We start from the raw sequence: 20,246 nt of genomic DNA, 5'->3' as shown, positions 1-20,246 counted from the left end.
TTTAATAGTAAAATATCATCCTTTGCAAGAAATCCAATCATTTTAAATAAATCAACATAAAATAGGAAGTTGAGATTTTTTAAATTCTACATTATGAAATATTTAGTTTTAAACGCTGAGCAAATGTAGCGCCTGGCACTATTTTCCATTCCCAAAAGTTGAAGTGGAAATTTTAAAAGATCAAGTATTAAAGTTTGTGTGAATAATTATTTTAATATTTTTAAATTAATGTGAAAATTCAGGGTCAGAGAGAAAGCCAACAGCACTAATAAAAGACACATGGGCATGAAGAGGGCAGCAACAATGGTGGGGTTGTAAACATGTTTCTCTACTCCTTCCAGTTTTCAAATGTTGCCCCTAAAAAGGTCCCAGTCACTTCATATTTACGGGTTTAATATCTAATTCAAGTGTAATTTTTACATTATAGTTAAAACGATGTCCCTGTGTTTTATTTATATATTATAAATGAATATTTTTGTGCTGTTTGACGTGCAGACAGACGTGAGGCAGCTTTTCCCAAAATAACACTCACCAGTGTGGAGGCTTGTCCTAGTAAACGTAAGTGCGAAAATCAAAAGTAAAAAAATACACTGATGGGGAGAACTAACAAACCTGTTGTGTTGACGAGGAGTTTAAAAATCGCCCACAAGTGTTCTAAACATAAAGTGCAGGCAGTGTCTGTTCGTCAAGACAGCCACAGGTTTCGGCCGCCGGGAGAAAGTCTTAGAGCGAAGAACCAGAACCAAAGTGTTGAGTCGTCAACAATCCCCGGTAGGACCAGCTGGATTCCACAGGAGCCTCTTGATCCAGTCAGAGCTGGATTTGTCAGGTTCATTAGAAGTTCAAGCAGTACCTCCTTTGTTGTCGTGTTCACTCTATTCTGATGAGCAGTCCGTAGAGGAGCGTGCCGCCCTGCTCTTTAGTGATCCACTCGATCTCCGTGTTGCTGAAGCGAGGATCCAGGGGCTCGCTGTGTCCTAGAGTCTGAGGTCCTACCTTATAGGAGCCTGGACGCACGCACACCTGGAATCCCACCTGAGCTTGGTGACAGCGGTGGGAACGGGGGTCCCGAAATCTGTGTGACGATGAGAGTAACCGTCAGTGCGAGCCTCTGTCTAAACCCACAGCAGCAGGCTGTTTTTATGCACTTACTGCACTTTAGGAGCAAAGATCTCTAAGCCGGAATAACGCATAGTGGGGGAGAGCCGCACTCTGGGAACCTCCCTACCGGGGGCGCTGTTCTCCTCCGGCTCACTGTAGCTGTTTGGCCCCTCCGCCTTCACCGGAGACACCGAGAAGATGGACGAACACCCTGCAGCAAATTACAGCAGATTTAAGCCTCCGCTTTCAGCCACGCCAGAGCGTTGACAAAATATTTTAAAAGTTTGTTTTTAAGAAAAATAAAATGAATGATGGCGAGTTGTACCAGGAAGCAGCTGGCCGTGGTCCAGGGTGCGTCGCAGGGCTCCTACGCTGGTGCCGTGGTATGCTATATGCCACTTCTTCATGGCGTTAGAGACCTCACAGTGGGACTTTATCCTGAAAAGACATCACAGATGCTTCAGTTCTTTTCCTTTTAGTTTCGACTCTCTAACCTGTTCAAAGGTCTCGAGTAGGTTTTAACAAAACAGGAGACGGTTGTCTCACCTGAGAGCGAAGCGGCACCATCCAAACGGCAGAGCGTAGTCCCGCGGCGGCTCTCCCCTCTTGTAATACGCCTCGTCTCCCCGGAGCTTGTGGCAGGACTCGCAGTAGCACAGGTTGCATTTAGCGTCCTCATTGAAGTACCCATCTTAACAAATAGCCGGTAGTAGAATCATTAGTTTCACCTGTTAGGCGGGAAGGAGGATAAAAACGCAGGTTTTGAACCGACCTGGTAAGGTAAGCAGGTCCTTGAAGCGGGAGCACAGAGCCTGGTACTCGCAGGTCTTGTTGGGGTTAGCTTCTGGAGGAGGCGTCCAACACACGCTCTCTTTGATCCCTGCACATCCAATTCACGTCATCTGAGATCTAAATCACTATAAACGCAGAGGAGTTGGTTTTTATTTACCGTCAACCATGTCCGCCTTCTCCATGTCCGCCTGACAACGAGTCTCACCGCCCTCTGCCCCCACAGCTGCCACTGTGCTGGTTACTATGGTTACCTGTCAGCAGGAAAGGACGTGTTAGCAAACTGTTTTCTTAAAAAACTCTGAATAATCACATCTCACCTGTTGTAGCCTCTGTTTAGAGACATAGGGTTTAAATCCGATAGGATTGATGAGCTAACAACTAGGCCGAGTGAGGCCCGGAAAACGGTTGAAACGGTAAAATCCTTCGTCGCGGCACTGTTGACAGGAATCTTTCCTGTTGGAGCTAAATCTGAAGGCCTCGCTGCTTACGCCTTTTCTACATTTAGACAACTAAACGTTGAGTAGCTTTTACTTTTTATTTCATCAGAATATCAAAAGTATTTTCTTTTACATATATTTTTTGGGAAAATAGGTTCTGGTCCCCCAAACCCATGCTGCTGCTCATCAGATCTTCCAGATGTGGCCCCAGAGCTGCAGGTTTCAGGACTAGCCGTTGGCCCTTTAGCTCTGCATTTCTCCAAACAGAAGCCTATCTCCACAATTGGAATTTATAAACTTTGACACTGGATGAAATGTTAATTCACCTGTTCACACTGGCCGTAGAGGTCTATGAAGGGGTAGCAGGGTGAGGGGATGTCCTGCGCGGCCACGCCCTGGTCCATGCTGTTCACGTAGAGGTGGAGACAACTGTTGGTGTCCACCAGCAGACCCAACACTGTTCCCTCGGGACAAGTGTCCAGGTTAGGACCGAAGTTCTCACATATCTGGGGGGGGGGGGAGATAAGATCATCTGTGAGGTTTTTGTCAGAGATAGGACAGTAGGTCAGATTCATGTGTTCACCTTTAGGGAGTTGTGGAAGACAGAGTCTCGCTGCAGCAGCCAGGCAGAGCGCTTAAGGCAACACGCCGTGGAGGGAAAGTTGAGTCGGTCTGGGGAGTGGCCGATCACCCCCAACGACAGGGACGACGTCCATGACGGGTTCAGACGGTCTATCTGAAACTGATGCCGGCAGAGACACCATAAAAGATTTGTTGTTAAAGTTAAAATAAAGATGAGAGCAGAATGGAAACCTGGAAGAGCTGCTGACGAGCCAGCGGCTGGGCGGTGACCAGCAGGCCCTGGTTGTAGCTCGATACTCTGGCTGCTGTCAGACTCTGGTTGGACAGTTGGATGTTTTTGCCGTGGTTTTCAAGGAATGTCATAATTGTCGGCACTGAAGAACACGACTCGCTCTCGGCCTGGAAAAACAAGAAGAGTTATCCTCCGTAATCAAACCCTGGAACTACTACTCCCCGTGGGCATGGTGCCTCACCTCTCTGACCGGGCTGCTGTCCTCCTCCCCTTCGCTGCAGCTGTCCGAGGTGAGAGACGGCGCCTTGACGCTCTCAGAGTCCTCCATCAGAGAGGAGCTGACGATGGAGACCGCTGTTATCCGTCCGTACAGGTCCAAAACTGCGTAAACATTCTGAAAAGAGACAGAAGGTGGTAAAAAGGAAAAGAAGGTCCTTGTAAGAAAAGAGGTCAGGCGTGTCAGGAAAAACATCATTCATTACTCAGTGCTTCGTGAATCTGATGCTAAAAGGAGCAGAAGGCAGCGTCTGAGAGAGTACCTTAGGCACAGCAGTAGCAGCAGGTCCCATGTCCTCTCCATCCACGAAGATGTGCATGGTGTCATCATTGCACCTTTTCACACCCACACGGTTTCCCACCTGGAAACAGGTGAACAGAATTCAGCTCTGAGGTTTTTGTCTGACCACAAGCTCTCATTACCGCTCACCGTCAGTCGCTCCAGCGAATAGCCGTAATTCTGGCGCTGCAGAGCACCGTTGCGGCGGACCTCGGAGCCACTGAGCAGCCAGGTGACCTTGGTCCGAAGCTGTGGGAGGGAAGGGGAAAGACCGGAGACAGGACAGGACGGAAGCTCCGGAGGTGCTAGCGTAGTCAGCCCGATGTGCAGCGAACCGCACCACTGCTCATCCACTTCATCGACCCTCACCTGCAGGAAGACGCGACCCGCAAAAATCAGGAGCGAAGAACAAGGGAGACATAGTCGTGAATATATGAACGCTCCGGAGATTGGAGAGAATTATTTTCAGCAAACCTCAAACAGCTCGTCTCCTCTGAGCTCCTTTGCACTGAAGGCGATGCCGTGAGCATAACCGCCCACTCTGATGGCCTGGCAGCCCTCGCCGAGCAGCACCACGTTCTTACCATGCCTACTGTGGAAGTGATGGGCCACGCCTGCAGCTGCAAACAGAGAAGGAGAAAAAAACGTCAAGAGATGGTTCCAGGAATAACTGGGATGGACACTGGTGGGTGTGCACCTGGGGAGTGGATGGGGAAGCTCTTCTCGGTGACGTTGCTGGTGCAGAGGCTGTTGTCCAGTGGTCCCGAGGAGCTGGTGATGGACACTTGGACACACTGGCCGTACAGATCGATCACAGCGTACACCTCTGAAAGAAAAGCAAACGCTGTTGTTCAGCCCAGCCGATCACCCCCACTAGTCGGGGTCCGTCGGTCGTTACCTGACGGCAGACCAGAGCAGGCGATGCCCTGATCCACGCCATTGATGTAATAGTGGAGGTCACCACTCGCCGAGCGCATCATTCCGATCCGAGATCCCGTTGTAAGGGAGTCCAGGTCGCAGCCATAGTTGTTGCGCATCGTGTTGCCGTCCTGCATGATGGCGGTGCCACTGGGGGGGGGGGGGAGAGAATCAGATCAGACTCAAACACAAGATGAGCAAAATCTCAGTGGACGTTTATTTAGAGGCGCCACCTTAACATCCACGTGTCGTAGTCGATGTCGGTCATGGTGTTAGGAAACTCCAGCTCCTCCGGCCTGATTGCGGTCACTCCTGTGCACACGGGAAGGAGGTGAGACAAAACGCCGCCGACGTAAGGTCTAAAAGGCTCCTGATGATGATGATGGAAGGCTGACCTGTGGAAGTTTGGCAACAAAACAGAAAAACATCCCACCTGCTTCTATTGAACCAGACCAGCGGTCCACCATCTTCTGGATAACTATTTCAAAGAGCTCGCCGTCCCGAAGGAACCTGAAAAATGAACACAAGCCACAGTCTGAGAGATTAGAGTGGTTTATGTTGTTCAATACACCCGTAGAAAAATAACTTGATCAACGTTTGTACAGCGTTCTTAACTTCTGTGTCTCGGAACGAAACAGAAAGTTTACAGACATCAATACCTGAGCTTCAAAACGGACCACTGGCGGAACGGTTTGGAGGAAAACCAAGAAAAATCACAGAGGTCACGTCTCCTGAAGTAATTCCATTTAAAGGGAGACCGGGCAGTTTTGGCTTGGTTTTAGCACCCCCTAGTGTCCGTTTGTAGAACCAAAACAAAAACGTATCTCCTTGCGGCGCGTTCGTCTTGTGAACACCTTAATCTAACAGCTGAAATGTCTCCCCAGCCTTGCTTAGTGTCTACAGCAGTGGTTCATCACCAAATTAAACAAATCAGCTGTGTTCATGAAGGAATGCAGGAAACGTGCTGGGAGCAGACTGCAGCGCCAGGTATGTCAGCTCCATTCTTTTCTCGTCTAACAGACCAGGGTTTGTGCAGAGAAATAACCAACTTGTGCATAAAAATCTCAGTTAAATTTGGTTTAAAATGTTGGTAAAAAGGTAGAAATGAACCGATTCAAGCACATGCGGGACCGATTCCGCTTTCTGAATTTGGAGCCACGATTAACAAAATACCTAAAAAAGTAACGATCAACATCAAAATAACGATTCTGGAAGTAAAACATCGCTGAATATCTGCTACTGTACAGGATCACTGCTCTGTTATCGATTGTTCTACCTGTTGGAGATGACGATGGCATCGTTGAACTCGCTGCGGCAGTTCTGACGCAGCGCAGTGCGCCCCCCGTTGGTGATGACGGCATTGGTGCCGTGCAGCTGGTGGAAGCGCAGGTCGCTGGTTGTGGTGGCCCCCACCACTGAGCAGGGGCTCCCTGGGGACATGGCAGTGGGGCCTTCTGAGCTGTCCTCTGGCAGAGGGGGGAGGTCCACTGAGACAAGAGAGGACAGACAGTCAGAGGGATCACAGACGTGACGTCATACGGTATCACCCCCTCTGGTCCTCACCCATGTCATCCATGATGGTGGCCTGGGCCGCCTGGCCGTAAAGGTCCACCACGGCATAGACGCTGGGCGGGACGTTCCATGCTGCCGGGCCCTGGGCCACGCCATTCACAAAGAAGTGAAGGCTGCCGTCTTCTTTCCGAACAACGCCGACGGTGTCGCCTGCCTGAGAGCAAAGGGAAAAAGAGAATTAAAACAAAACTGGTGAGTTACAGAAAGCTGAACGAACAAAAACCTGCTTACTTTGAGCCGATCCAGGTTGTGTCCATACTCGTCCAGGATGGTCGTTCCGTTGTGCATCACTCCGTTTCCTGTCATCATCCACGTCCCTGGAAAGCATCCTCCCACACATCAGACCTCCTCAGAAAGACGACAAACCAACAAAGTTCTCTGCTGTTCTCTCACCTGAGCGCAGGTTTGTCATGGTGGACGGCAGCTGAAGGTAGGCGGGGTTGTGTGTGGTGACACCAATCTCAATTGAGCCCGCCCACTTGTCCACCATCTTGTCGATGCGAACCTGGAACACCTCGTTGGAGCGCAGCGGCCGGTTGCTCAGAACCACACCGTGGTTGAAGTCATCTGTTGCACTGTTGTTAAATTAGCACCTTATTATTGTTCATTTGAGCTTAACGTGGAAAACTTGTTTTTCAGTAATCTATTACTCCTTTCCTTTTGGCGCGCTTTGTGAGAAAGTGAAAAGCTTTCAGAAAGCAGAATCGGTTTCGTAAAAACACATCAGAGTTTATTTATAGTTTTCAAATCAACCTACTTGATAAACTTGAGTATGTTGTGAGAAATCATAAGCTTTCAAAATGAAAATCAGCAACAGAAAAATCCCAAATTGGAATCGGCCAAAGAAACTAATCAGTGCATTTTTTATTTTTGGTTTCCAGACAGGGTGGGCCAACTAAGCTTGGTAGTATTTATAACAGATTTTAGTCATCAGGAAAACCATTTGGGATCTTCTTGTCTCGTCGTCTTCTCCCGCCTGTCCGGGTCCAGGTCGCGGGGGCAGCATCTCAACCAGGGAGTTCCAGGCCGTCCTCTCCCCAGCCACCTCCACCAGCTTCTCCAGTAGGCATTCGGAGATGTACTTTCTCTAACATGTCCTGGGTCGACCGGGGGCCTCCTGCCGGCAGGACGTGCCTGAAACACCTCCCCGGGGAGGCGTCCAGCAGGCATCCTAACAAGATGCCCAAACCACCTCAACTGACTCCTCTTGATATGGAGGAGCAGCGGCTCCTCACCCTATCCCCAAGCCTGAGCCCAGCCACCCCGTGGAGAAAACTCATTTCGGCCGCTTGTATCTGCGATCTTGTTCTTTCAGTCATTATTCAAAGCTCAGGAGGGAGCGGGAGACCGACAGGCGGATTGGGGCAGCGTCTGCAACGATTCGGACACTGAACCGGTGAAGAAGGAGCTGAGCCAGAAAGCAAGGCCCAGTCCTCACCTACGGCCATTTGGGATCTTAGCCTTTTTAATGATCTCAGGTAGGCCTGTTGCTGTTTGTCTGTAATTGGGCAAAGTTTGTGTACCTCTTTCATATTCCCAGTTTGCAGTCTGGATTCAAATCTCCTTTATGCTGTGTCACCAGTACTTTAAGTTCTGACGTTTATACCAGGGATGCACAAAATATCAGCTTTAACGTTGGCATACGGGTCGACGATAGTCATTTTCTTCGGTATCGGTCCGATATCAACAACCAATGTTTAGTTCTTTAGGTGGTATTTGTGTACAGGTTTGGGACGGCGGGTGCTGGTGGTCAGTCATTTGTTTGGTCATGTGACGGCGATCATCACGTTTGGAAAACGTTGGCCATAACGGCAACATCGGCCTAAATGTTGCCATCAGTGCACACCTACTTCGGATAGTCTCTCTTTGTGTGGACCAAAATATAATTCTACCTCTCATGAATGCTTCTGATGCATCCTAAACAACGTCTGGACTCATTCCCCAATAAGACTTTCTTCCAAAAACATTGTAACTGTCAGTTTAGATCATTGCAAACAGCTTCCATCTTGCGTTATCATCATTAGGTTCATTATTAGTGACAAAAGTTAAGAAACTGATCAACATAAATCTGTGCATTTTTACTAAATAGTTCAATAAAAGTGAAGCCATCATAAACCAGAGAGGACGAGCACTCACTGCGGTCGCAGCGCCGTCCTGCCGTCACAGATGATGGCCGCCTTCTGGCCACAGTTGGGGTGAAAGAGGAGGCGGTCGGGAGCTTCCGCGTCTGGAGTGAAGGACAGGGCGGGCCGGGGTCGACCCACGTCGGGCGACAGAGCCCTCATGATGGCGTTGTTGCGTCTGAGGCGGTCGCTGTGGTTGTGGTTGTGGACTATGGTGACTTTAACAGCCATGCCGTAGAGGTCCACCACACCATAGACCACGTTAGGGGTTTGGGCCGCTGCGACCCCTGGATGATGACACCACGGTTAGGACAGGAAGTCCTTTTAGCGTGACATCATGACTTGTTTAGGCGTCTCACCTTGATCGATTCCGTTGATGTAAAAATGGAGCGCACCGCTCGCTTTACGCATCAACCCGATGTGGTCTCCCTCCTACGATTAGATGTTATTAAAAAGAGGTAAAACAGCTCGACCTTTTCCGTCTCTGTCGGCTCAAACCTGCAGCTCGTCCAGACTGAAGTCGCAGTATTCCCGGCGGGTTCCCTTCCCGTTGGTTAATATCCCACAGCCACTCATCATGATTGTACCTGAGGGAGAAGACAGTACAACCATTCATGGATTAAAGCTCGTGTTTTTGTTTAAAACAAAAGTCTGGAGGGTTTGTTAGCCACCTGAGCGCAGATTGGTCATAGTAGCGGGATAGTCCAGGTTGTTGGGGTTGTGCGTCGTCACGCCGATCTCTATGGAGCCCGACCACTTGTCCACCAGTTTATCGATGCGGATCTAATTGGAAATAAAAACGCTGTTCTGTTAGCTCCGCTTGGTTTTCTATGTGGAGGTGAGACGGACGAGACTCCAAACACCTCAAACATCTCGTTGTGCCGGAGCGGCCGGTTGGTCATCACCACGCCATTGTTGAACTCGTCCAGAGGCCGCCGCCGCTCCGCCGTCTTGTTGTTATTACTCAGTTTAATCAGAGTGCCGCACTTTTCGTGGAACAGCAGCGCGTCGTTGGTGGTCATGCCGCCCGTCACGCCTCCAGATCCCACCCCTCCCGCATTACTGGCTGGGCTGTGGTCCGAATTCCCTCCTCCTGTTCCGGCGTCGCAGTTCGTCCCTCCTCCTCCTCCGCTGCTGCTACCTCTGTCGTTTCTGGAGGAGGAGTCAGTCCCAGCGTTTCCTCCTCCCTCTACACCTCCTCCTCCGCCCTCATCTTCAGAGCGATAAAAAGACACTATTGCATTGTTGAACACGTCAAAGAGCTGGTGCTCCGTCAGAACTGCAAAGAAACAGAAAGAGAATGGTTGTCAGCGCCGATCCAAGCAGCCTACATCTGATGTGGGGAGGCTGTCCTCACCAGCATCCGGCTCCAGGTTGTTGGGGAACTTGTCTGGTCTGCCGTTGCTGCAGCTGAGCTCAGGCACTGTCCGAAAAAAAAGATTCATTTCAGAAAGAAATTATGAAAACCTGCAAAAACAAATGATGACTAACTTTAACCAGAATGTGGCAGATGTAATAAGAAAAGCTCCCTACCTTCATCTCCATTCACCATCCCATTCATTGCTGCCACATTCATCAGTGCTGCCATCCCTCCCTCCTCTCGCCCTCCATGTACAACCACTTCCTCCTCCTCTTCTTCGCCCTCCTCCTCCTCCTCTTCCTCCTCCACGTCCCGCTCTATCGTCTCTCTCTCCCTCTCTGCAGAGGGAGGCGGCGGCTCGCAGCTCACCACCGTCACCTGAGTGCACTTGCCGTAGAGGTCCACCACGGCCCACAGCTTGGACGGCAAGCCGCTGGCCGCGGCACCGCAGTCCTGCCCGTTCACCCAGAGGTGAAGCTCGCCACGGGAGTTGCGTTGTATGCCCACGCGGTCGCCCTCAGCCAGCTGGTCCAGGTCGCGGCCGTACTCCTCGAGGACTGAGCGGCCGTCGCGGAGCACCGAGCAACCAGACACGATCCAGGAACCGCCTTTGAGGCCCGTGGCACTGCTGGGGAAGTCCAACGCTGCAGGGTCCAGAGCTGTCACTCCGATCTCAATGGAACCACTCCAGGAGTTCACCTAAGCAGAGATAAAAGGAGTAACTACACCTCATTACTGGCTGTTAATCTCTTACGTCAACATTTATATTGTTAGCATCATGTTAAAAATACTCAGAGGAGTTATAAACTAAAATGTTCACAGGATACCTAACAGACCTTAAATTTAAAGAGTTTTATTGACACCTAAAACAACTAAAGGAGCACGCAACAGAAAAAACCAGCATCATCCGCAGCTGTTGTTCATCACAGGAGGCCTGTGGAGGAGATGGAGCTGTGACGTGTGATGAAACAGTGAAGGGCAGTGCTAAAAACTGCATACAGACCCAAACAAAGTGTGTCAGACTCGCCCGTTCTGTTATTTTTAGTCCTTCTGTCTTCTCACAGATCTGAGTAGTAAAAACACTGATGTAGAAAATCAAGTTGAAGCACGCTTCTTTCTCACAGAGATGTCTGGTCCATCTTCAAATACTTAAATCATCAGCACTTAATTTTCTAAGTAAGAAGTTCAATAAACGTGGACGCCCGTTTTTAGCTCAAGAACCATTTGCTAAACAACCCACACCTGTGTGATGACGACTATTACCAGGGTTGAAGACTGTATCCTCTGTTTGGAAAAACCTCCTACAGGACTGACGAGCTAACAGCTAGTCTGAGCACAGCCAAGATCACCGTACATTTCTAGGTTTCAAAACAGCTCAAATCTCCTAAAGGTCAGAACGTTATTTAAAGTGGTTCTTCACTGAAAAATATTTTACTTAATTTTTCTGATTATAATCAGTCACTCTGAATTTAACACACAGGCTGAACATGAAAATAGCTTTTAACTTCTGTATATTTTAAGTAGCAATGTCCCGATACAACTTTTTCACTTCCGATACGATACCGATATGGCAGCCTTCAGTATTGACCGATACCGATATCAATCCGATACGATATCAGCACAAATCATACATGCTTTTACCCGTTTCGTAGGGTGGAATGTATGAAAGGCTTGAGCAAGTGATAGTACTCAGTCGGAGAACAAGAGCAAATAACAGTAAGTACGAAAAAAATGACAATTTTTTTCTTAACCATTGGTTGCAAAAATGTGAACCTTAACGGACTTTGTACATCGGAGATCTTTGATGCCATCCGATATAATCAGAAAGTGTTTTTGGGCCGATATCGAATTACTTCCGCTATCGATATCAAAATGGAACATCTAAAATTTTAGGGTTTTTAATTGCTTTTTTAGTCCTTTCTTTTTTAAACCTGGTTTTATTATTAAGCCTAAAGGTTTTTCTCCTTTTCATTTTCTTGCCTACATTTGTGTATTTTATGGTTTAATTGCCTGTTTAGTTTTAGTTCTTCTTTTCAAATGTTATAATTTACCGGATTGTTTTGAATTGTGCAGCGCTTTGGTCAGCTGCATGGCTGTGTTGAAAGCACTTTACAAATAATACGGTACGGTATGGTAGGGTTGTCTTGATACAACTTCTTCACTTCTGATACAGATATTACAGCCTTCAGTACTGACCGATATCAGCACAAATCATAGACACTTTTACCTGTTTTGTAATGTGGAATGTATGAAAGGATTAATCAAGTGATATTACTCAAACAGAGAACAAAACCCAGCTTTAGGCCTTTTTTATTCTTTTTTTTAAAGAAATCTGCTCAAAATGACATTCCCACACTTTGATGAGTATATTTCTGTAGCCACGGGGTCTATTTGATTGCTTTTGGTCTTATTTTAAAGGAAAATCTTCCGGGATTTGTTGAGATGTGTAGATATTATACAGTGGTGTGAAAAACTATTTGTCCCCTTCCTGATTTCTTATTCTTTTGCACGTTTGTCACACAAAATGTTTCTGATCGTCAAACACATTTAACCATTAGTCAAAGATAACACAAGTAAACACAAAATGCAGTTTTAAAATGATGGTTTTTATTATTTAGGGAGAGAACAAAATCCAAACCTACATTTGAATTTGAATTTAACCAACTGTTAAATCTTAGTTTTTGCACTGCTCAGGGTTAAAATCCGACGTCTAACTCGAGTTAATAAAAAAAAAATCAATTAACTGACCAAGTATCAAAACTGATAAATTTAAAGAAATTTTTGTTAAATATTTTTTAGAGCATTTGTTATGCAGCTGTTACTGAGGAACGTAGATTTAAATTTAATTCGGCAGTAGCACCATGTGATGTGCTTGACTTTACTATGGAGGTATATCTGCTGAACCCATTTATGAAAATGCTGAATACGGGCTGTTATGTCATCTAACCTTAGTTGGGAATTTAGAAACTGCAATTTTAAACCAGCATCAATGCTGCTTCTTTTTGTTTTCCATCCATTCTGCCTCACCAGCAACTCTTCCAGTTTGATAAATGCTGGTTGTTTGGCGAAGTCTGCTGATGTAATTTTCAATCAAGTAACTACCAATCAGCACGAGTTACCCACAAGTCCTACCTGGCAACAGAATACCCACCCCAATAAAAGGTACTCTGTTGGTCCCTGAAATGCCCAAGAAAGTGGTCTTCAGGGGCCGGCCCGGTAAAATTGCGACAAGCACACGATGTGACAGTTCAGTAAAATCAACTGGAAGTTCCATTATTGAAAACCGGTGTTTGAACTAGTGAAGAAACTGAAACACAGATTAGGATCATCTATGTACCGGACATCATCAACAGCAGGTAAGATAGTACGGAGTCCCTCTGATGACATGGTCCGCTCCGTACTTTGACATAAAAACTCACTTCTAAATGAGCAAAATATTCCTTTTTCAAAATCAGTTAAGGAATTTTCTTTCAGTTTTGGGGCTGAACACTTATTACCCAATGCTCAGCAAGTTCCCAAACACAGACTAAAATCTCGAGGGGGTCATGCTTTCCCGGTGCTGGGGCCGAGGCTCTGGAATGAGGCCACCACACTCGGTAATTTTAAGAGCCGTCTGAAAACACTTTTATTCTTTGGCTTTTACTCAAGAGGAGTCTCTTTAATGGGTGGCTTTGCACCTTTTTGCTGCCCCACCTAGATTTTATCTACATGTTTTTGTTGGTTTTGAAATGGTTTTATATGTTTTTATTTCTTTATGTTCATTTCTGTTGTGCAGCGCTTTGTTTGGTCCTTGGGCCATGCGAAGGTAGGCGCTATATAAATAAAGTTTAGTAGTTGTAGTAGTAGCAAGACATTACTGTATGTATATATTTTTTTAAATATTATAAAATGTCTAACTCTTTCAAGTAAGAAGATTCATCTGTTTGTACAATAAGTTTCTCATATATTATTTGATCAACTCTAAAAAGCACAAATCTGATAAGATCAATAAAAGTAAAGTGTTAATAATTTAAACGGGATTTTAGGCTATTTCAAGTCGTGTGATGCTAGCAGACACAGCTAGGCTATATTCATTTCCCTTTTTCCCCAAAAAGCTCTTGAACGACACAAAGCTGCTCCAGTTAGCATCACACACAACACAATTATTAAAGCAAATGCACAAATCATCTGATCTTCAATAACTGTGTTTTTTTTTGGTCACAACGAGATCTCTTGCATCTTTAGTGTGACATTGGACTCATATTACTTACCAGTCAGACTGATATCCACTCCCCCCTAGAAACTCTAATCTCACCATAAACTGGAAACAATGCAGTCCATTACTGATCCCTGTGGGGTAATTTCTGACTCCTCGATACTGCTACGACTCCAGGATAGCTTTGGAGCTGAAGCAAGACACAAAAAAAATCCCGGAGCTGCTCCCAAATGTTTCTGCAGCTTGCAGACACAGATTCATGCATCCACGTCATCCCGCTGAGAGGGGGTGACCTCAAGGCTCGCTGCATTCCCCTTGCGGCTCAAGGAGAAAATCATCTAAAGCTAAACGCACAGAAATCAGCCGAAACTCCCATGAAGTGACGCCGAACACCTCAGAGATGTGCCTCTGCAGCTTAAATGTGAGGAAGCGTCAGAGAAAACATTTTCCTCCTGGATCGATATCTTCTCTCCTGTCAGATCATTGATGTAAGGCAGTGTGCTACTACGACAAGCCTGGATCTAGGTTAACACGTTCAGTAGTAGCTCGGTCTGACCGGGTCACCGTGCGGAGGAGACGGGACATCTCCCTTTATGTAACAGCTGCCTGTGGGCGTCTGTCTCTCCGTCTCTGCGTTCAAACAGACAAACTACTCCAGGAAACGGCTGCAGAGGAGAGTGCTGGGCGGCTTTTAAAAAGAATAAAAAATTCATAGCGTGTAAAATTTAGATGGACTGTAAGAGAATCCAGGCTATTATTAAACAGTGAGACAGAAAGCAACAACTGAGCTCACGGATCGGTTTGTGTCTTTAAAAAAAAAAGAAAATGAAGTGTTTGATTTATTTTCCTTTTCTATTTACAGACTAAAAATCTAAATAACGTTAAAGTTATGAAAATCAACTACGCCTTGTAAGGATCAGTGTGTATGGACACAAGATTTTCTTCACAGATCAAACAAATGTCTCCATTCTAGTTTAAAATGTTGGTGAACACTTTCAACTCTCATTGGTATTTTCTCTGACGAAGAATTACACACAACAAGGATCTATGAATAAAACTGTTGGTATTAAGAGATGTTTGAAGAACCGATCCGGTTCATGGGCCCAGCTCCTGACAAAAGCATATGGTATAAAAGTGGTCCTGTCATCTAGTTTAGGCCAGGAATATGTTCGCTTTATAAACTCGCACTGACACAGGCAGCAGGCTGTGTGTTATTCACTTACTTACTGCTGTACTGCACATAGTACTGGAGTGTTCCACAAGGGGGCAGAGTAGATAATTCAGACTGGATTGCCCAGGGCTTGTGGGTACAACCAAAACAAGCATGGTGTGAATTAAGCATGTGTATTGGTGAAATTTTGGCAATGCGATACGTATCACGAAGCAGGGGAGACGATACAATGTATGTATGTGTGAGTACATATATATATATCTATAAATACACACACACACACACACACACACACACGAAAAAAGAACTATGAACTAGTTCGTTTTTGAAACAGTGAACTTAGTTCAAAATTATTTTATTCATGAACTATCATATGTTTCTCAGTAAGAGGAGTGAGTTTATGGAATAGCCTCGAGGATGGATTAAAAAATTCATGCTCGTTGAAAATGTTCAAAAAGAGTTTTAAAAATAACGCCTTAAGCAATTACCAAGTGCACCAAAATTAGCTTTGTCACATGTTTATACCTCTTGATTGATTTTGTTGAAATTAGGATGATGCATGTAATAACTGTATTGTTTATATGTTTATTTACTTTTGATATTTATGACAATGTTGATTTTTTGTAATGAATTAATGAGTAGGCTTAAATAAGTTTAACTTCAGCCTATACCTTTTCGTTCATAAATTATATCTAAAGAAATCATTTAATTTACAAGAGGAATTTGTACCTGTGATAATTATTATTATGTTCTTTATTAGATAATTATTGTCCTTTTCATGTGTTTAATATGTATTTGTTATGATGGAAAAATAAATACAACTAAGAAAAGAACTAGTTCGGTTTAAAATGTATGAACTGAACTTTGAACTAGTTAGTTTTTTAAACAAACTTTCCCAACACTGTACACATACACACACACACACACACACACACACACACACACACACACACACACACACACACACACACACACACACACAAATACACACACAGCTGTTTACTATCCAGGCAGCTAATATAAACGCTAGCAGTTCGATTTTTCTGTTTGCCAACTCTCAATAAAAAGCACAAGAAGTAGAAAAAGAATTTAGCTTTTTTGTTGGCAGAAGTAACAGTGAGAGAGTAAAGTCTTCGGAGGTGAAGCAAAGAGCTAAAACCAGAGTGAACATCAACAAGGCCTACACTCAGGGGTGGACTGGCCTATCTGGCATTCTGGCACTGTCCCGGTGGGCCGCTTGGCCAAGTGGGCTGCTTCCCCAGCTTGGGCCGACACTACTCCACAGTTGGTGACCTGCAGAGCATTAGCTACATGGTAACCCAAAGCTAACAGGGTTTTCCCAGGCATTTTTAGCAAGAAAATCGCAGTAGAGCGATGACGTAGGAGTTGTTTTACCGCGTTAGCATGTAGCTAATGTCCCGCTGATCTCCGCCTGTGGAGAATGAGCTGATCTGGAAGGCCAGGGCTCCCAGTCGCAGTGGCCTGGCCCTGCTTATAATTTAACAGTCCCAGTCCATATTAGATCTCACATTCGGCCTAAAGATGAGTCCGCAGGCAGCAACACCCCCCACCCCCACTGCACACCCAATGGGGAGGGCCGGCGATTCGTAAAAATGCCAGGGCCAAATTTTGGTCCCGGTCCACCCCTGCCCACACTAGTATGAGGAAGCTAAAGGGGGCCAAAAAAAATCACGGACTGATGGTGGCCTGGCTTTGTTGCTACTGGACTTGTAAGTAATAATATTTTTTTATCCAACAGTGCAGATCTTTGTACTTTTTGGTTTATTTTAGTATTAGTTGGCTCATGTTAGTGTTAGCAGGGTTGTTTATGACAGTTGTAATTACACTTTCCACCAGTAAGGGGACGGGGGGACGGGACTTATTCAGTGTTGCTTTAACATATTTTCCCCAAACACAAATGATTCTAAAAATGAATACCTGCAATGACAACTTCACTGATGAACTGTTGGTTAACAATATAGTGACTTCCCCACTTACTTTATTCCATCAGGCAGAAAATTGAGCTGCCTCAAAGTCTTGATTCCAAGGCAGAGAAATGACTTTTCTAAGGGTGTGAGGCTCATGACCTCTGACCTTAAAGCTGTTCTCTACACTTTGTGTGGTTTTAGATGTTTACGAGGAGATCACAGCTAATATCACCACTGCAATAATCAACTGTGCTTGTTGTGATTGCACTTTTTTTAAAAACTTGTGCACTTCCAGGACAAGCCCTAAACCACTCAGAGTCCACTCACTAATAATTCACTTCATTCATCTCGAGTTTACCCCCACTTCCCCTGCAGCACAGCAGATGAATTAGCAGGCATGCCAGGGGGCGCTTTGTGATGGAAAAATATTGATTTCCAGGTCATGATAGCGTGAGCTTCATTATGAGAGCTCTGATCAGACAAAGCGGGGTGCGTGATCATTTACAAGCAGTTGGTACCTATTAAGCCAAATGTTGAGCTTACTGACACTAACAACTGCTGGCCTGTAGACCCCAGAACGGCCTTTTAAAAAGTGTGTAGGATGTGTGGCCCAGTTGGCACAAGTTCAGAACAGAAGAAATCTTTGATCAATTCTGCAGATACAGAGAAGCTTTTATGAGAAACGTAATAAAAATGTTGATGCTGCTGAGAAACTTTAGTCATACTGATGACTGGAAAGCCAACAGAGCATTCCTAAAGAAGAAAATCCGGTCCAGAGGATCCATGCAAAATGTCTTTACATGTTTGCATCTTCTGTTTATGAGAAACCTGCATCTTTTATCGTTTCATTTGTGAAATTATTTTAAATAAATAAATTTTTTGCCGTCCTCCAGGTCATCCTTTATTTCATGTTCTACATAATATTTTCACTTGCTCTTCAAGAATCTTGCTGCAGCACTCTGAACAAGCTGGAGGTGAGTTACAGCTACCAAATAAGGCAGAGTTACAGTAGTCTAGGAATGGCGTAGTGAAGGCATGAACAACAGTCTCTAGTCAGCAATGGCTTTACATTAGCCAAGTGTCTCAAATGATAAAAGGAAGAAGATGGAACTGATGTGAGCATCAAAGCAGAAAGCAGTGTCAATCTTCAAGCCAAGATTGACACTCATGTAGAAATATAATTCACCACGTTAGGGAACCATTAGGCCCAAAAAAACCTATTTTATTTTCATCGAGAAACAGGAAGTTCTCCACCATGCCAAACATGCCTCGACTCCAGCAAAACAACCCTTGGGATTTCTAATGGGGTGGTCTCCAGCGTCATCTAAAGGTAAATATAGTTGGCAGTCGTCAGCATAAATTTAGAAACCAATTCCATACTTTTACAGGATGTCACCCAGTGGGAGAATATAGATAGAAAACAACAAGGGTCCAAATATCAAACCCTGTGGGACCCCCTCAAGGCAGATGTGAGAAGGCAGGAGAAACACCATCCAGCATCCTCACACATATGATCCTGTCATGAAGATGTGATCTTAACCAGCTCAAGGCCAGACCAGAAATCCCCACATTAGTGCTGAAGATGAAGGAGCAGCACGTCATGGCCCACTATGGAAAGCTGCTGTGAGAAAACCACAGCAGAGACATGAGATGATGCCTTAAGATGTTAGTTTATAATCAATGACTTGCTTACATTTAAGGTTAAAACACAGTAACTTTAAGAGTCTGACCAATTAGAGAAAGTCGGGATTATTCTAAGGGGATTAAGGTAACCAGGCAGCGTGTTGCAGCGCTGAAGGGGAGAACCAGCTCCAGATAAACTCAGAACAGTGATTTCTGTTCCTCTGGACGCCGCAGCACCATCCCTGCTAGAAGCTTATAAACAAAGCTCACCTGTCCCGTATTTAACCGCTCGGCCGCCTTACATGAACGAAAGCAGCGTTTTCTCCACAAACACGACAGAAACCTCCTGTGGTACCTTCCAGAAAGTCCAGTCCAACCAGCAGCTAACCGGTGTTTAGCACGGCTAACCAGTACCGGAGCAAGACGGGCGGGTTGCTGCTAACCAACTCGTTCGTTTATCCTATCTACTATCCGGGAGGTGTTCATCAAGTCACCATGTCCCTGTAACGGCTCAGATAAAATCCCCCCTCCCAGAGGTCGCGACTGAAGGCTGCGGTCGCTGTCAAGCTCTGCGGACCTGCCCCCGGGTGGCAGAAGCCCCTCGCCGCGGGCAGAGTCAGACAGACCCCCCGGCTCGTCGCCGCTCCAACACCGCTCAGCAGCAGGCGGGCCCGTGCTTGTTTACCTTCTTGTCAATCCGGACGGTGAAAACATCCCGGTCCCTGAGCGGCTCTTTGCTGAGCACCAGGCCGTGGTTGAACTCCTGGACTGGCTGGTTGCGCCGGGCGGTTCGGTTCGAGTTGGACAGGCCGACCAGCTTTCCGCTCCGCGGATGCAGCTCCGCCGCCATCTTCAGTGGGCGGCAAGGATTCACGACGCTGCGAATTTACGACAGTTTAGCTTCACTTTCAGCCTTCACGGTAGTATCCCGAAAACCATGGCAACCGTGTAAAAACGCTACAAAAACTCTTTTGAGGAAAAGTAGGATGGTAACTTTAACTTGAAAATGAACTATTTAAATTATTATGTATTCACGTGTATCTGCGTCTTCGCCCTGGTTAAGAGTCTTTCATTCTTTTCCGATAATTTTGAAGCCTACAGAAACAAAGTTGTACAAAATATAAATTGTTGGTTTGTCTGATTCCCTTTTTAATTGATTTAGAACATTTTTAAAAGATGTAAGCAAATTTTCCGCAGTAAATGTTAATTCTCACTAATATAAAGTACTGCATGAAGTGTCCCCCAAGTGTCGATCCAGACCCCACTCTGTTCAGTCTATGCTTCCTCATAGACTCACTGAGTTGTGCATTTCCTCATCAGCATGATGTAGATCCTAAACACTCTCTTATTTAGTGCATCAATAATACTAATTAATGCACAGTAAAACGAATAGAAAACGTAACCTATTATTTTTTACAAGTAAATAGATTAAATCTGAAAACAGAATCACACCGTCGTTCTAAAAGGCCAAGGACACGACAAGGTTTAATAACTATTTGTCAAAATCTGGCTAATAGATGCTAATTTATGAAATTTGGGCTGAACTATTTAAACTTTTATGAAATTCATCAAATGTGTTTTATTTTGGGCTGTGCTTTTAATATAATTAGCCATATATCTTGCTTTTTATGTTCAATGGAAGCCACACTTCGTTTT

General features: G+C 45.5%; 1 protein-coding gene across 1 annotated transcript; it reads right to left on the bottom strand.

Annotated features, from left to right (window-relative positions):
• Positions 1-350: 350 nt before the first annotated feature.
• Positions 351-19,613, bottom strand: neurl4 (neuralized E3 ubiquitin protein ligase 4). The gene is made up of 29 exons (XM_015946946.3): positions 19,276-19,613; positions 9,847-10,372; positions 9,671-9,736; positions 9,177-9,592; positions 8,985-9,096; positions 8,812-8,900; positions 8,673-8,745; positions 8,327-8,600; positions 6,584-6,765; positions 6,422-6,507; positions 6,182-6,344; positions 5,895-6,105; positions 5,052-5,128; positions 4,852-4,930; positions 4,599-4,768; positions 4,398-4,526; positions 4,175-4,320; positions 3,851-4,069; positions 3,684-3,782; positions 3,386-3,538; positions 3,144-3,311; positions 2,914-3,072; positions 2,657-2,836; positions 2,051-2,144; positions 1,874-1,981; positions 1,648-1,792; positions 1,427-1,539; positions 1,153-1,312; positions 351-1,075 (listed from the first exon to the last, which is right to left on the bottom strand). Exons 1-29 carry the CDS (start codon positions 19,438-19,440, stop codon positions 871-873), a joined length of 4,767 nt encoding a protein of 1,588 aa, XP_015802432.1. The 5' UTR covers positions 19,441-19,613; the 3' UTR covers positions 351-870.
• Between the last annotated feature and the right edge of the window lie 633 nt (positions 19,614-20,246).

This window comes from Nothobranchius furzeri, chromosome 2, assembly GCF_043380555.1.
Source record: "Nothobranchius furzeri strain GRZ-AD chromosome 2, NfurGRZ-RIMD1, whole genome shotgun sequence".
Taxonomy (NCBI): domain Eukaryota; kingdom Metazoa; phylum Chordata; class Actinopteri; order Cyprinodontiformes; family Nothobranchiidae; genus Nothobranchius; species Nothobranchius furzeri.
This window is presented reverse-complemented; position numbering and strand designations above follow the sequence as displayed.